This window comes from Arvicanthis niloticus, chromosome 16 (assembly GCF_011762505.2).
Source record: "Arvicanthis niloticus isolate mArvNil1 chromosome 16, mArvNil1.pat.X, whole genome shotgun sequence".
Lineage (NCBI taxonomy): Eukaryota > Metazoa > Chordata > Mammalia > Rodentia > Muridae > Arvicanthis > Arvicanthis niloticus.
Genome location: NC_047673.1, coordinates 66,023,306 through 66,041,203, shown reverse-complemented (window position 1 = coordinate 66,041,203; position 17,898 = coordinate 66,023,306). Strand labels below are relative to the sequence as shown.

At 39.3% G+C, this 17,898-nt stretch overlaps 1 protein-coding gene across 5 annotated transcripts in view; it reads left to right on the top strand.

The window, feature by feature from the left end:
- Positions 1–17,898, top strand: part of Pld5 (phospholipase D family member 5) — a 307,810-nt gene that overhangs the window by 122,020 nt on the left and 167,892 nt on the right. For 3 of the 5 annotated variants that reach the window (XM_076914550.1, XM_034520957.2, XM_076914551.1), the window contains exon 2: positions 12,423–12,559. In XM_076914550.1, coding sequence (XP_076770665.1) covers positions 12,423–12,559 — 137 coding nt within the window. Of the gene's footprint in view, positions 1–12,422; positions 12,567–17,898 lie in introns of all 5 variants that reach the window. The other 2 variants (XM_076914552.1, XM_034520958.2) reach the window with 1 other exon arrangement.

Sequence of the window (17,898 nt, the reverse complement as noted above, 5' to 3'; positions counted from 1 at the left end):
GCCCAGGTTACGTTCCGATTTCCTTGTACTGACTCCCTGCCATGAGCCAATGGATTGCCCCGCTGTGGATGGAAACAGCAGAGCTGTGTGGACGGCTTGTGATGAGATTTTTACCTGAGTCTTTGAACACTGATAAATTAAAGGTGAAGGGTGGATAGTGTTGGCTTCCACAGAAGCAACAGGCTGTGTTTCATTCCCATGGTGAGGTCGACTAGACAAGATTCTCTGCATCTGTCACTCTAGCTGCTAAAATATTTAGCCTTGCCTTTCCTCCTGGCTCAATGACTCCACTGGTCTCTGCTATAGAGACACCTTTCTTCACCTGTGCTCAAGGATACTCCCATTGTGTGTCTGTAGACCTCATGTGATGGGGACAACAGGCCCCCGTGTCCTGCAGGAAAGCCCAGTATAGACTTAGTTGTAGATGTAAGCCAGAGGGGACACCATAGAATGAAGAGAGAAATGGGGCAGCACTGAGAGATTTGAAAGGGAGCAAAAATAGAGGCTGATTTGGAAAAAGCGACAAGAGAGAGGTCGTAAAAGATGATGTCTTAGTTAGGGTTTACTGCTGTGAGCAGACACCATGACCAAGGCAACTCTTATAAGGACATTTAATTGGGGACGACTTACAGGTTCAGAGGTTCAGTCCATTATCATTATGGTGAGAACATGACAGCATCTAGGCAGGCATGGTGAAAGCAGAGCCGAGAGTTCTACATCTTCATCTAAAGGCTGCTAGACCAAGACTGACTTCCAGACAGCTAAGACTAGGGCATTATAGCCCACACCCACAGTGACACACCTACTCTAACAAGACCACACCTCCTAATAGTGCCACTCCCTGGCCCAAGCATATACAAACCATCACAGATGATATAAAGCTTTTTGTTTTCTAGTTTCAACTCTATCATAGATTTTTGGTTATTATTCATTCATTCATTTATTCATTCATTCATTTGTTTTTTGACTTTCTAGTTATCAAAGTAGTAAGAACTATGTTTGCAACCAGAAGACTTTAATGCAAGTTATTTCTTAAAGTGGTACCTGTGAACACTGGGTTCGTCTTTTGTTATTATTATTGCCTATTTGTTTTTATCGTTTTTTATGAGTATGTGTGTCTATACACACACGTGTGTGGATGTCCACAGAGGGCTTCAGTTTCCCTGAAACTGGAGTTAGAGTGGTAGAGCTGTATTTAAGAGCTGAATGATGTGGGTGCTAGAAACTGAACTCTAGTTGTCTGCAGGAACGGCACATACTCTTAACAACTGATCCATATCTCTAGCCCCTGGGATTTCTTTTTAATATCAAGTTAGACATGAGTGGTAACTACATACATTTGTTATATCGAACCACTTACAAAGAGTGATTTTTTTTAAAAAAATATATTTTTGAGGGAAAGGTTTTGTAACCTGAAATTTTTCATCTTTTATTTTTTTCTATTCAAAGCATTCTAGTATAGCATTATTTAATATATAAATATATAATATTTAAATAATATATAAATCATGCCTTTGTTAAGAAAAAGAAAAATGTCTCAAAGAAGAGACATATAAGGAAGCCAGAAGGTGGGATAGGGAAGAGAGATCTCAGGAAGAGTGCGCCCAGGAAGATGCTCTTAGAGGAGCAGGGCCTGTCCATGAGAATGTTTACTTGTGATGTTCAGCATCCTTTGCTCATCATTGTTTACATTTCTTGTTGCTATGACAATAGCCTGACAAATGCAGCATAAGATGAAGAAGGCTTTATTTTAACTTACAATTCCTCCTTTAGGAAATATTCTCCCTGCTAAAGTTATTGAGAAATACTCTCCCTGCCAAGGTTATTAGGGAATGTCCTCTCTGCCAAGGTTAGTGACTCCATGATAATCAGAGACAGCATGAGTCTAGAAGGTGAGGGTGTGTCTATGTCCTTAGCAAAAATTAGGGAGCAATGTGGCCTTTGGGACAGCCCTTAAGGCTATGGGAAAGAACTCTGAAAATATAAGTTCAAAGAATATATAATTTTTCAACTATGCAAAATAAAAGGATGCAATATGAATTGTATAAGGACCCTCATGGACCTAAAAGAACAGAGGCAGCTGCACTATGAGCCAGTTTGTCAGAATATTAAGGAAGGAGACAAAAAGATTTGAGGAGTAGTGATCACAGAGCAAGATCCTGCCCAGCTAAGTTTATTGTTTCTGATTACAAAGGCAGGCAGATTCCTGAGTTCAAGGTCAGCCTGGGACAGAAATGTTTAGGCCCAAGTGTGGTGGAAAAGGCAATCTCAGAGTGATATCCCACCCAGCTAACTTAATGTCTGTGCTTACAAAGGCAGGCAGATCTCTGAATTTATTTGCAACATTAAGAAAAGAGAAAAGAAAAAGAATATATTTTCTGTTGTTTTCTAAGAGTCTTGGAGCTGGGGTCAGGGGATGCTGATTTGTGGAATAATCAAAGGGGAACCTGGGGTGAACTACTAAATTGATATGTAAATAAAAGACTAGGCTTTGGTCTACAAGAGCTGAGCTATCTGGATGAGCTGTGTGGAGATCTCCCAGAATGCTTTCTCAAGTAGAACACAGGCTATCAGCTTGTTTCCAGGATTTGACTTTGAGCTATTTCTCTCATCACTCTCAAACATCCCTTTCTCAGGACCCCTGACCAAGGCAAGGCTGGTCTTTGGCAGGCAAACATTTGATTGGGGCTGGCTTACAGGTTCAGAGGTTCATCATGGTGGGAAGCATGGATTCTTTTAGGCAGACTCGGTTCTGGAGGAGCCAAGTGTTCTACATTTTTCTCTAAAGGCAGCTAGAGGAGACTATCTTCTGCACTGGGCAGAGCCTGAGCATAGAACCTCAAAATCCACCTCCACAATGACACACTTCCTCCAGCAAAGCCACACCTCCTAATAGTGCCACTCCCTATGGCCCAAGCATTCAAACACATGAATCTATGGAGGCCAAATCTATTCAAAGCACCATACACTCATTTATGCTTTCTCCCTTGTTTCTTTTTAATCAGCCCTGGACTCTAGCCCATGAGATGGCATAATATACATTTAGGGTAGGTCTTTCCTCCTCAGTTAAACCTCTCTGGACACTTCCCTCTCAGATATACCCAGATGTGTATCCTAGACCATTCCAAATCCAACCAAGTTAACCATATAGGTGATGACATATTACAAACCCGTGAAGAGAAACCTAGAAACCAGTGGTGCCTCACTAAGTAGTGGTGTGGGTGTTAGTAGTGTCAAATCAGAGGATATTGTAGGTCCTCAAGGCAGGAGTACTTAAGGAAAGGTCTCAACCACTTTCCCTCCCATTCCTTGTTTAAGCTCAGAGTGGATGCTCATGAAGGTATCTGTGCTGTAACCAGGCATTTTCTTTTTTAAAAGAAATAGAAAAATGAAAACCAGGGACACCAAGCAAGATGAATTTTTGCTTTTTAATTTCTTTGCGATTTTGCCCCAAGTCAACTTTGCATTTGATTTAGTATGAAGGTTATTGACTTTTGTCAACCGTGCTGTTGGATTTTTTTTCCTTACTGATTGGATGAACTATCAACCTTTGAGGCCACTGGAAAATAAATAACTTAGAAAAGAAACCTGAAACCATTGTGATCAGCTATCTTCAGAATAAATCTCCATCAAAGCAGAAAGAACCTTGACTTGGTTTGATGTATTGAAATGTTCAAAGCTTTCTTCAGCTTGTTAAGGCCAAGTGTGGAGCTCAAGTTGCCCAAACAGCCATCCATTTATCAAAGGCCAACTGGCAATTTCTTGTCATTTGCTGCTTGCTTTTATCTGTAATGAGTGGGAGGGATGCTGAGAACATGAAAGTGTAGCGTCTTAGCTGTTGAATCCTGGCTGCTTTGTCTTGACATCCACAGTGTTCTTAGTCATATGCTGATATTCAACATCACTCTGTCTGCTTTGTGAGTACAAGGGGAATCCTTTATTCTATATGGAGGAGTTACTCGAATTAAGGAAGATTCAACTCTTTTGTGAAATGGAACACTTAGCCTTTTCTGTCTCTGACTCAGTTCTTACAACACTAGAATGATATCTCCACCCTGAAACACACACACACACACACACACACACACACACACATACACACACACACACACACACACACATACAGTTCAATTGCAAAGTCCTATTGTCAAGAGTTTCCTTTCTTTTTTTATTGGATATTTTATTTATTTACATTTCAGATGTTATTCCCTTTCCACACCCCCCCCCACCAATCCTCATCCAATCCCTACTTCTCCCTTTTGCTTTTATACTATTTTAATTATATGCAAGTATTAAGGTCAGTTCTAGATTGAGGAACTAGCAATACAATAGATGCAAATAGTCTAAGGACAAGCAAGACAATAAACAAAATCCTGTGATCACTCCCATGATCACTGTTTCTAAGGCCTTATCAAAATGACCAAAATATCTGAGCCTACTTCCCTGTCCTAGTCCAAAATCATTTAAATGCCTGAAGCCTACTTCTTTGTTCTAGCCTAAGATTTATATTCCTGCCTGAAATTATTTCTTTGTCCTAGTCTAATGTCAGATTTCTGGCTGAAGCCCATTTCTTTGTCCTTGGCCCATGTCAGATTTCTTCCAAGTAGCCCATTTCCTTGTCTTTGGCCAATGGCAGATTCCTGCCAAGCAGCCCCCAAAACTCTCCACATCTCCTCCTTTTTTATTTCATAAACAAAACTGAGCCTGTCATAAGTTGTTTTGACAAGAATGCCTTCCTTTCCCATTATGAAATATGCATTACCAAAAGCAATGCCCTTCTGTCTTAGGTTGGTTAGGCTCTGTGCAGAATCTTACCTGTTCTTGGCTTGACAGCCTGTTAAATTAATAACTCTGTCTAGGGATCCATTTTCAGTTTCAAGTCATGTACTTTGGCTGCCAACATGTTGATGTTGTTAAAGACAAGCTTTCACATGATGGGCAGGAATAAAAGTATTCCCAGGACAAAAATGGCTAGTGTGGTCAAGCTATATATGCCATTCTTGACGCTTCATTAAGAGTTTCTCAATAAAGGGCCATGAATGTGAATTACCTGTGTGTGTATAACATGCATACACTACCTTCATAAAATAAGGAAGAAAATAAACACTAGGGATATAAAAGACAAATTTTGTTCTTTGCAAAATCCTCTTTTAAATATCCAGAACACCCAGAAATCATGTGATCATGTTGTTCAACCCTCCACTTTATCTTTTTCTTGGTAAACATACATTTGTTACCTGCTTGATATACATTTTTAATTGAACAAAGCACATCTTTCTTCTCTTTCCCAGTGCCTCCAATGACTACAAGCTAAAGCAAGGCACCAGTGAGATTTCTTTAATATTTGCAGGGTCCAACCCACTGGGGAGTGTCAGGAACACTTGCTGTCTAGGCAGACTGACACACTGGTCTTTTGTGAAAACTAGAATTCCTTTGATATGAGGGAATAACATTCAACTAAGTAAATATAGGGGCAGGCAGAAAAACAACTGGGAACCAGTCCCCTACTGCCAGTGACTTCTTTACCGAGAAAAAGATAAAATAGAAGGTTGAACAAGATGATCTCTAGGTGTTCTGGATGTTTAAAAGTGGCTTTCCAGTTGCCCTCATAGTTTGTAAACTGTGTATTAGAGTATATCCTCCACTTAAGTAAATGTAGAGGTCATGCCTGATTATGATTAGTAGTAAGTTGAGACAAATATATAGTGGAGCTCTGGTAGTGTAGCTTAGTGGTTGAAAACTTTCCTAGCACACACAAGCCCTGGGTTCTATCCTCAGTATTCCAAAGTCAGTCAGTCAAGCAATTAATCAACCAACCAATTAACCAACCAACCATGGGGAGCCAACAGAAGGCAGCTATCATCCTTGTAGCCATCTTAAGCCATATACCCTGACAAAAGACTTGATTACAATAGCCTACAACAGCTGAGCACACTCTGATAACATCTTGCTTTAGATACCCAGGATTTCCCTTGGGTGTGTGAGACTTAAAGGTGTGTGACTTAAGCTCGTGACTTAGAGATCAGATTTAGAGACAAGACCTAAAGGCATGACTTAAAGGCATGGCTTAGAAGTGAGACATATAAAAGGCTAGAGGCAGACAGAAGAAATTATTATTAGGTATTAAGTATTAGGCACTTGGAGGAAGAACTTGGAATTAGACATTAGACACTGAGCACTTGGAAGAAGAAACTTAGAACTTGGAGGCACTAGGGACTAGGAACTAGGGACTAGGAACTCAAGGCTAAGGACTTGGAGAAAAGAAGAGAGACTGAAGAATAAACGGGATTGAATCACACTCTGTCTGGTCTCCATTCCTCATCAGTCCTCATTCTTTCTCTTGTTGAACCCCGACCTGCAGACCTGAGCAGCTTGGGGCAGTGTGGGCTTTAACAGTTTAGCCCCCAAGGCTTTTGGCAGTGCGGGTTCCAACATTGATAGAGTGGTCCCCGACATTTTGGCCCCCAAACATGGGCCAGAGTGGTTCTCAACATTTTTGGCGCCCAACGTGGGGCAGCTCGGGCTGCAAAACAAACCAACCAACCAATCACCCAACTAATCATCCAACAATTCAATCAACCAATCAATCAAATAGCATTGTATTGTGGATAAATAACTTGTTCTGGGGCAGGTGTAGTCCAGTAGACAGCTAGTTCTCTTCTTTCTTGCTATGAGAGATAATTTAGATTCAGGTCTTATATAAAATTCCAAACAGTGAGGAAAAATGCAGATTAAACTTTGTGTACCATAAACAGTGCACCTTAGTCTCCCACACAGGCCTCTTTCTTCACCACAGATATGCACTGATGGTGTCATATTTGATCCCATGATTTTTCTGTTATTCACAAGCATACATGAAACTATTAGGGCTGAAAATATGACATAGAATCTCTGAATGAAATCTTCTGTTTTTAAGTACATTACTTCACAGATTTACTCTTAATCAAAGCACTGCAGTCGACTTCTTTACGGCTGTACATCTGTGCACATGTGCACAATTGCAAACCATTTAATGAAATTAAGTCTTGAAATGTGAATGTGAGAGACAAGCATATTGCATACTTTCAACTGTTATCCAAGCAAACTCTGTCGAGTTGAGTGTTTAACAAATGCTCATGACCCTAATTCCTATTACCTCTTAGTCAGTCTCCTGGATTTTTACCAGACTAAAGTGAAAAAGAAAAGCATTCATTTGGACAAAATCTATTCCACGTATTGAAGTTTTCCATCCTCTGTTTTTATTTTTGTTTTTTTATGAATAATAGTCCTACTATCTCAGTGTTTGCAATGAGGAGAAATTACTTGATAGGTACTGACTCCTAGATTTAATCTCTGCTTCCTGAGTTTTGCCCACACATTAAGACTATTTCAAGATTAACTGGAGCACATTACATTTACTGAAAATAAAAACCTATTGGTAATATAGTGATTCATGAGTTGGATGTTCTTAGAACACAGGTACTTTTGCTTATTTTGAATTTACCACAATATTTCATTATTCCCACTAACTTGCCTATTTGGACTTTAGCAGACTCTTTTTCTGTCTAAATTTTTATAATTAAATTTATAATTAAATAATTTTATAATTAAAATTAAAGGCTACTTATTTAATTCTGTAAACATACCTGTAACCATTTCATTGGCCGACTCTCATGCAGCTTTGATATAGTATACTTTTATTTTCATTCAATTTAAGATTCTGATTCTTTTCTTGATTTTTTTAAACCTATGGTTTATGCAAATTAGTTTAAAATTCCAAATATTGGAGGATTTATCAGAGACCTTTCTTTTATTGGTTTATATTTGATTTTGTTATAGTCCTAGAATTCAGGAGTACTGGAGTCCCTGTTGCTCCACTGAGACTTGTTTGAAATTCAGAATGTGGTCTTTTAGGTGAATGTTCTATGTGATCTCAAATAAAGGCTGACTTCTGCCAAGTCTTTACTAGAATGCTCCATAAATCTAAGTCAATGAAATTAGTCATTAGTATTCTTCAAATTTTCTACATGCAAACTGGTTTCTCACCACATAACTCAACTCATTAATGAGAAAAGGTTTTTTTTAAAAAAAAAAAAGTCACTGAATAGATGAGAATTTTAAATTTCTCATTCTGTTTGAGCCATTTTCGTTTAATGCATTTATGTTAACTTATTAGTTGCATATATGCCTTGCATTAGCCCTCTTGGTTCTGTGTTGGAGAGTCCTGCTATTAAGGTCAAAGTCCACTATGTCTGGATGACTCTTCGAGCACCTCACAAAATGGAGGACTCCCTTTCTCAGTGAGGCTTTCCTTTAGCTACCTAAGTCTACTTGGAGAGAGCCTCCGAACATAGATGACCAATATTATCTGAAGAACTACCCTGTGCAGAGCTCTCCAGAAGTGCTGCATGATTCAGCACAGGATTCCCACTCTGGTTCCTCACACACATAATTAAGCGTTGTGTTATGACCAATCAGCCCTTTCCACTTGTAACCCTAAGAGCCCTTATATACCATATGCCTGGAACAATAAAGTTCCTGAATGGATACTGATAGTAAAATGTTTTCTATTGTATTCTTTATTTCCATACAGGTCACTACATTGTTTCTTATGTTGTAGTTAATCTGCTAATTCTCTTCGATGACTTTTTTTAATGTCTAAAATTTAGATTATGTTACTTATATACTTTATTTATCTTACTTTTTCATAATCATCTTTTTTAACATCATGTGGTTTCTGGGGCTTGGTGCCCATGTATTATAGGATACTCCCTTCACCCAGATACTCTGGGCATCAGGAATAGTAGCTCTCTTTGTTCCTATTGTAACTCAAAGGTTATTCTACTCATTTCTTTCAAGTGCATCTCTTACAAGTGGCTCACCCACATATGTGTGCTAATCTGTATTCAACTCAAAACTCGGTGAGACTTTCTGAAGCTCTTCTGTGGATCTCTCTCTCTCTCTCTCCCTTTCTCTCTCTCTCTCTTTCTCTCTCTCCCTCCCTCCCTCCCTTCCTTAACCCCCTCTCTTTCTTTCTCCTGCTAGCTTTAGCTGACTTGATCTTTGTAAACTCCCTTTGCTATACTGTTTTTCACAGGGCTTATTCAGCATTCCTCTGGTGTGCTGGTGTGCAGGATCCATGCTAGGTCACTGACCACATTTTATATGAGTTTGGCAGAAAATTAGCATAGTTCATGGAAGGGCTGCAGAGGACAGAGGTATCACACTAAGAACCCTAAAGAATATGAGGAAGAAATGGTGTTCACAGTAACGATTCCCTCCAAACCCCTTTTGCAGTACATAGTCTAGATTCTACCTAGAAATCATTTGGTTCTACCATGAAACCATTATCCTACAACTTGGTAAGTCACCGAAAAAGATGACTCTGGATCTTCTAGGGACCATGGGTAAGAACTCAAAATATAATATATCCTGAATTAATAATACAGATCCAGCAACTCTGTGATGTCACAGCACAGAGCCAACTGTTCAACCTTGGTTTCTACCATTGGAGATCTGTTGACTAAAACTAATGACAATAACAAGATAACTACATTTGATGTTAAGTAGAAAATGAAGGCAAAAACTTGAAAATCATAAAGAAAAATACTTAAATTTATAAACATATCTATAGTATCTGGATCTAGAACCCCAAATTAACCAACCAGATTATTTCCAACTTTTTGGGTCATCTTTATCATTGAATCACTCAAATGTCTTTGAGTCTTTGTTGATACATCTCTCCTTGGAAAAATTTTTTTCTAGATATCCCAGCTTTGCAGGGGTTAAGAGGTAGATAAATAAAATAAGTGTGTTGTATTTTTAAACCTGACCATGTTTTTAAAACCTTGTTAATTTGTTTTGAAAATAACTTAACACTATATAGACTGAGTGGGTTATATTTAGAAAAATACATATATGTACCATATATTTAATATATATGTGACAGCATTTAATGACAGAAAAGGCCATGATTTGAAGGAGAATTTAGAGGCATACTTGGGGAAGTTTGGAGTGAGAGAAAGAAAGGGAGAAATATTATAATTATATTATAAACTCAAAAATAAATAGAACTTGTAAATAATGAAAGACAACATGAATTTTTAAATTTCACCTTTATGTTTATGGGTGCAAATTTCTCACTGCTTGTTAGATAATATAGAAACCTTGTTGGAAATATTTCTAATTCTCAAGTATAATACTCTATCTCTAGTCAGAGATAGTCTTATGTATCTATTTCTTACTTGAGGTAAAGTGCATATAATAAACATATAAACTTTCAAATACTTTGAATGTTAGTGTAAGTGTATTTCTTGACCAAGAACCCAACTTATTTGCATTTATAGAAGAACTTCAGTGGAAAGCTTGACTAGTTGATTTTTTTCAATCTTCAGTTTCTTTTCACATGCTGAGTGTATCAATGAAGTTGGGATTGTATGCATGTCTATTGGTTCTTCTTAAAAACTATTTCCTTTGAGTCAGTTCAATAGAAACATGAAAGTATGGTTTATACCAGTTTCTGGAATGATCTATTCAGGAGTTAAAATGAAAAATTCTCTTTATAACCCGAAGTTTGGTCTCATGAGACTTTTACACAATCATTTGAATATATTTTTTTCACTTTGATGAGATAGAAATTAAATGAAATAGTCTTAGTGACCTTATATTGTTAAAGTACAGTGCTCCAAGGACTCATTTTGAAATGAGTGTCAGAGTCTGGGCGTCTCTTCTTTGGTAAATTAAAACAAAAATACTAGCTAAACTGCTCTAACAGAATTTAATAACATGGAATTAAATTAATAGAAGTTAATGAGAATGTGAAGGTTTATTACATCAAAGAACTTCCAATAAAAAACAAATTAGGCAGGGTTTTCATTTACTGATTTGCCATGACATTGAGAACAAAGAGAAACAAATCAATATTGTTCTAGTTTAGGCATTTAGTTTTCACTAGGGCCCATTTGTCAGCTCCTACTCTAACATATACTCCTACTGTAACATATACTCTTGGTATATGTTACAGATGCTATGTACAGGTTTGTTTTTTTTAGATAATGTGTAATTATATTGTCCATGTTTAGCTCCCTGTACTGGGGCTTTTAATGAGTAAATAGGTTTTTATTAGTTTAAACTCTTCTAAAAGCTTTTGTTGTTTATTTCTGTGCACAGCTTCTAGCAAAAGTGTAGGAAATTAATCCAAGCACATGAGAGTATGAGGCCAAAGGACTATGAATTTGAAGCTAATCTAGACTGTACAGTGAACAAAGACCTTAATGGAAGCCCTAAAACTTTGAAAGTCTGGGAACAGAAAACTAGGGGAAATGGCTCAAAGTATAAGCACAGAATGACTTTTTGAATAAGACTCCAACCATTCTGGAAATAATTATAAGAACTGACATGTGGGCTCACATGAAGTTAGAAAGCTTTGACAAAGTATCAGAAATGACCCCTGGAATGGGTGAAGAATCCTTGCCAGCTATTCAGACACAGAGGTGTGTCTCACCAGTGAGCAGTGTTCATGGAGTGTATCACCTAGTCATGACACAGGTCATCTGCATAAACTAACTCACTTCATTTGCGTTGATTCCTCACTGCACCCTTAAAAAGCAGCTGATGTTGTTATCCCTGTTTTACAAGCAGGCAGGATGAAACAGGCACAAAGGGCATCATTCCTGGCTCTGCCTCCTAACACATTACAAAGGACAGCGATTCTCTCTAGGATTCTTACATCACTTCTTGGTTAAGGAAGGCTCTACTTTCACAACCTACTGCCTTCCAGAAAACTCTAACCTCAAAAGCCATCAATGCGGAGGGCACATGGTGGGTTGATTTAGCATAAACTTGAGAAATGAGCACAACCAGTCGGACACCTGCAGAGGGAAAGCAGGCTACAACCATTTGTCCAGGTGCTCATGAATCTCACCCACTTACCCCTCTCCACTATCTTGAGCCACAGGACTCTATATAGAAGCATTTGAATTGCAGTGTTTGGACTTGAAGAATGAGACAACTAGTGGCCTTCACAGCCAGCCCCTTCAACTTCTAATTGAAAATCAAGTGTTGAATGTTATTCATGGCATCGAGAGAAGGAAAAAAAAAAAAAAACAAAAGCTATGTCCATTGCATAGGTCACCACTCTGGCATCTGTACTTCTAGATCGTGTGGCTACTGTTTGTAGCCATCATTTGTAGCCTGTCTTTGGGTTGGAAAGGACAGGCTGGTCCTGAAGCCTGCATACATACCACTGAGAGTTGTTTAATCTACTAGGGTGTTGAAGACTGTGTTGCTGGATAAACATAAAAACCTTCGGCATTTCCACCTGAAGAGTGACCCTTTTCTAGTCGCTACATAGTAATGAATCCCAGAGGACACGCTGGTGTTTTGAAAAGTCTCAGCGTCCTCCGGCCCGCGGCCCCTGACGTTTCTCCCTTCTCCCTTTCCAGTCCCAGCAGAAGTGCATCGTGATCTTTGCTCTGGTCTGCTGCTTCGCTGTCCTGGTCGCACTGATCTTTTCAGCTGTGGACATCATGGGAGAGGATGAGGACGGACTCTCAGAGAAGAATTGCCAAAATAAATGTCGGTAAGAGGTAACAAACAAAAATTCTCTTTTAGGGGGTGGGTAAGAAATCCAGGGATGGGCCTGGACAGGGAAGAGAGAAGTGTCTGCTCGGATCTTGCTTTCAGCAGGACTTAGCTGAGGCCTGGCTGTCCTCGGAGATGCTGATGTTTAGGTCAGGCCCTAGGCATGATTGGCGGTTTCATTCGCTCTACAACCTGGCCCTATTCTACATAGAGAGCAGGTTGGCAATACAATATTCGAGCAGTCTCCATTTCTAGAGACTTCTGTGTATGACATTTTAATTCACTCCCTGATAAAGCCTGGCAAAGGCAGGTGCCCCGATGGACAGAGAACATAGTTCTATTTGTTTATGCAGTAGAAGTTAACTCATGCATCTTAAGATTGGCTGCGCCTTAGCATGTAGTTGTTTATGTGCTTATTCATTTTAATCTAGATATTATACCAGCTTTACTAATCACTTCTTATCACAGACCATATCTTGAGATCTCAGTAGCTCAGATATTCCTGGGAACCCACAAGAGTCATTGCATACTGATGGAAATGCAAATATACTGTGCTGTTCACATGGTGATGAGATCAAGTAAAGATATGTTTCTCAGAGCATGTCTTTTTGCATATACATGGTTATATTGTGTGACTTCAGTTGTGTTATGTAATGTATTCCTGGGACTCTTCCTTACCTGTAGAGCCCTCATGGCATGAATTCAGCCCAAGTTTTCACTCTTCCCTGAGCTGTGACATTTTATACTTTGTATGTATGTATGTATGTATGTATGTATGTATGTATGTATGCATTTAGTGTGTGAGAGGTGTGTGTGTTTGTAAATATGTGGACACATGAGCCAGAGCTCTCAAGTGGAGGTCAGAGAACAAGCCATGAAAGTTGATTCTTTCCTTCCAGGGTGTGGTGGTTTAAATATGCTTGGCCCATGAGAAGTGGTACTATTAGGAGGTATGGCTTTGTTGGAATGAGTATGGCCTTATTGGAGGAAAAGTGTCACTGTGTAGGCAGGCTTTGAGGGCTCCTAGTGCCCAAATTCCACTCAATGTAGAGTTTCCTCCTGGCTGCCTTCAGATCAAGATGTAGATCTCTCAGCTCTTCTATCACCAACACTATGTGTGCCTAGACGCTACCATGCTTCCTGCCACAATGACAATGGACTGAACCTCTGAAACTGTAAGCCAGCACCAGTTAAATGTTTGTCTTCTAAGAGTTGCCTTGGTCATGGTGTCTACTCATAACAATGGAAACTCCAACTGAAACACAGGGATTGACCTCAGGTTGTTAAGGCCCTGCAGCAAACCCCTTTACCACTAAGCCATTTTCCTGCTCCTGACTTTTTTTTTTTTTTCATTTTGGGAATTGGAGACTGAGGTAGAAACATACCAAGAAGAAGCTGTTGTTGATGTTAAGCTAGAAAACATGAGTGCTCACTCTGATATAAACTACAATTTAAACGCATGCTCAGCTCTCTTCAATAATTGCTATCTGAATTCTGTGGCCTCAGTTCAGCTCTACAGTGACATCTCCATAAAAGAGATCACATTGGACAGAAGCCTGATACTGGATACACAACATTTCACCCCAGATATTTTTCCTGGAATTCAAATGTTCTAGCATAAGAAATGTCCTGGAAAAAAAAATGGACTCTTTCTCCTCTTTGATCCATTGCTCTGCATTCCTCCAGGCACTGATGCAACTAATAAAAATGACCAAGCCTCTCCAACAGAGTTGGAGTTCCTGAGATGCCCACCCCACCCCCCAGTTAGGTCAGTAGGTGCTCCTTAGAAGGCTAGCCTCAGCCTCCCCTTCATCATCATCAACCTTCTCCCTCTCACTGCCTCACTGCTCTGACTCTTCTTAGATTTTACTCTATTGTGGCACTCACTAGATCAACTGACTTTACTCTCCAATTGTGTGATCCCACAGAGGTAGTTTCTCTGTAGTCTTCCCTGCTTTGGGGGGTGTTACTAAAAACAGTGCCATATCCTCACTGCAACCTTTGCTGAGATCTGCAACTTAGAAATTCAAGTCTGCCTGTGTTTGTCTCTCCACTCACTCCTGAAAGTCAAGTGCAGCCTGGCAGCTCTCTTCCTCTGTGTTTTGATAGCTTCTCCCCAAGTTCTTTTTTACACCCTGTTCTTTTCCAAGTCTCTCCCTGTAATTCATCTCACTCCACTCACTAGCCCATCTATCCTGTGATGCATCTCTAGTCTGAATCACACTGCTCAGTCAGCTGCCCCAACTTTTATGCTTTTATTAATGTGTCTCACCGTGGTCTTTTCTGTCTGCTTTGCTCTATTTCTTTGTCCCACATGTTACTTTTCTGCCATGTGACTTTACTAATAGAAGATAATCATACATTTACCTAACAAAAATTATAAAATGCAAATTATTCAAAAATGCTCCTCTCGATACCTTTTATTGAAGTTTAAAGATGGGATTGCTCAGCACTAAGCTTTTACTAGGCAATAATTTTTATATGATCCAAGTCTAAATTTATGAGATTTTACTGTTCATTGGGGTGATAATGCCTGACATTTCTTATGTCTCCATAGTAGAATTTTCTGTGGGGTAACAGCTGAGGATTATGAAAGCAAAGACCAAAGTGTATAGTCCAGTGATACAACTGGAGACTGATGAAAACACAAAGTTCTGATCTTCCACTTCTCAATGACAGAGTTATGGAAAAAGAAGTAGCTTTACAACAACAAGCTTTGCCTTTGGATGATAACAGCCCCCTTTGCCCTATGAGGATAATCTTTGGTACAGTGTTTCAAAGGAAGGCATATGAACTCCAGGCAGATGGATGCCTTGACTGTCAGCAGAAAGCAGCTCTTTGTGGAAGGTAGCTGTGCCTTACCTCATTTACATGGACCCATGACAGTAGGATCCAGAGCATCTCAGGAAGATTTAATTGATAAGCATTCTGTGGTTAAAACACCCTGTGCTTAGCTTTCATGACCAGAGTGCATGACAAGTTCCTCCCCTACCAGCAAACTTCTTCATTAACCTGAGACCAGGGACAGCGGGTGTCAGGGACAGGGCTTGTGAATCACTAGCTAACCTCAAGATTCAGTGGGTGGGAGCTTATCCCTAAGAGGCAGAACCAGCAGGAGCAGAAAGACAATGTCCTACTAAAGTGAAATTGAATAATTTAAGACTATGATTTCTTTTTCTAACTGGCATTGAGTAAATAACTTTCAACAACAATTAGAAGCAGAAGATGAAAGCTTAATTCTGAGTGAAGGCAAAGAGAATCCTCTAAACATATTTCAGTACAGACATTTTTAGCTCTGAACTTGACTTTCAAGCATAATAGCACATATTAACATTTTGTTTCACTATTGAGTCCAATCAAATTTATATTTCCTACATTATGAGAGATTTTTATTAGTAATATTACTCAGAAAATTTTGTTTATATAACCCCCAGTTAAAAAATATCTGAGATTATTTTTGAAATAATTTCTTATCTTTAACACATGCTGCTTTAAAAGAGGAAATCTGGGTGAGCATGACACTTCCTTGTGGTCTGTAATTACCTCTCGGGGAAGCAGCAGAAGCTAATTATTTCAAAGTTTTGATTTTAATGAAACTTAATATACAACTAATGATGCTGACATTTCCTGTTGCTGGTTTGGTTCTCCAGGAAGAGTATTTGAATGTGGTGTATATTTCTCAAAAAGTTCACTGAACTCTTATAGGCAGAGCCATACCCAATAACCATGACAAATGCCAAGAACAGTTGTCATTGATGGACAGCAAGGATCATATCCCTGTGAAGCCATTCTTAATGTGCCAAGGAGAACACAGAGTTAACCAGAAGCTCAGAAACATTGGCAGAAAACATTACTGTTGCTATGTCATGTATCCCAGTAGAGGTCAAAGGCATGCATGCATGTGAAGGTCAGAATGGCAACTTGTAGGAACCAATTCTCTCTCCATCATATGGGTCCCAGGGTTCAAACTCAGGTTTCTAACCTTAGTTTTAAGTCCCCTTACCAGCTGAACAATCTCACCAGCCCTTTGCTATACCTTTTGAGCCCAAAATTTATTTGCAGTATTGGTTTAGACCAGTGGTTCTCAACCTCCCTAATGCTGCCTTTAATACAGTTCCTCATGTTGTGGTGACTCCCAACCATAAAATTGTTCCATTGCTACTTCATAACTGTAATTCTGCTACTGCTATAAATCTTAATAAGATTCCCTGATATCCAGGATATTGGATATGTAAACCCCAAAGGCATTGCAACCCACAGGTTGAGAACCACTAGTTTAGAAGATTGTTTTTCTACGTAAGTTAATTTTCTTGGAAATCTCTCTGCTTTACTACATATATGCTCTGCTCACATCCTGCCATCCCAACCAGCTCCATTTCTAGATGTTCCCCATCTTTGCCAATGTCCACCCACAGCTGTGCTTGCTGCACATGGCTCCCTGAGCTGCAAACACCAGATCTCAGTGTCTGTCTGTGCATCACTCGCTTGGCTGGATGCAGCCTTTGTGCCTGTCTCCATCTCAGAGGTAGCTCGGGCTACCCTGCTTCTGGAAGATTTTACGCTGCCCAGAGCTGACCTCTGCCAGAATGCCCTAGCTACTGACAAACACTAGTGTTAGTTATGGGTTTTTACTCCCAGTCATTTAACTCATCCTATCACCCACAGTAGTCTCATGTTGCCAAATATGTATATTGAAGTCCATGAAAATTCCCATTAGAAATCTGGATGAGGCAGGCTTGGCCATGCATGGCAGTAATTCCAGCACTCGAGAGGCTACAGTGAAGGAACATGGGTTCCAGAAGAGCATGAGCTACAGAGCAAGACCCTTCCTCAGGGAGAGAGAAAGAAAACTTAGTAGAAGATGGATAAAAAAGGAGAAAGGGAAAAAAAATAAAGAAAAAGAACAATAGACACTTTTAGCACAGCCCACAGTATTAACTGAACTTCTGGATGTAGGGAGTCTTGAGTCTGATTGTCACTCTTTGTCCTGTTGTTTATTTTGTTTGTTATTAGAACAACCAAGCAAACAAACCACAGAAGCATGGCTAAGAGGGGAAACGTTCCTTCCCAGTTTGAACACATCATGAGTACTGCACATTGAATGTTCTAGAATTCCCAAAACATTCAGATCAATGCCTTTTTATCTCTCAAAATGCTCTTAGACGAGTATTGAGTTTGGATCTCACTTTGCTGTAAGTGAAAGTTGAATCAAGGATGTTTTAACTTAAGACACGCTCAATGGAAGTAGAATCAGTCTAGCCTGGAAATGTGATATTACAGATTGATTACATTGCTTTGTATCTACCAAAACTCCTTTCAGGTTTAAACATTGATAAT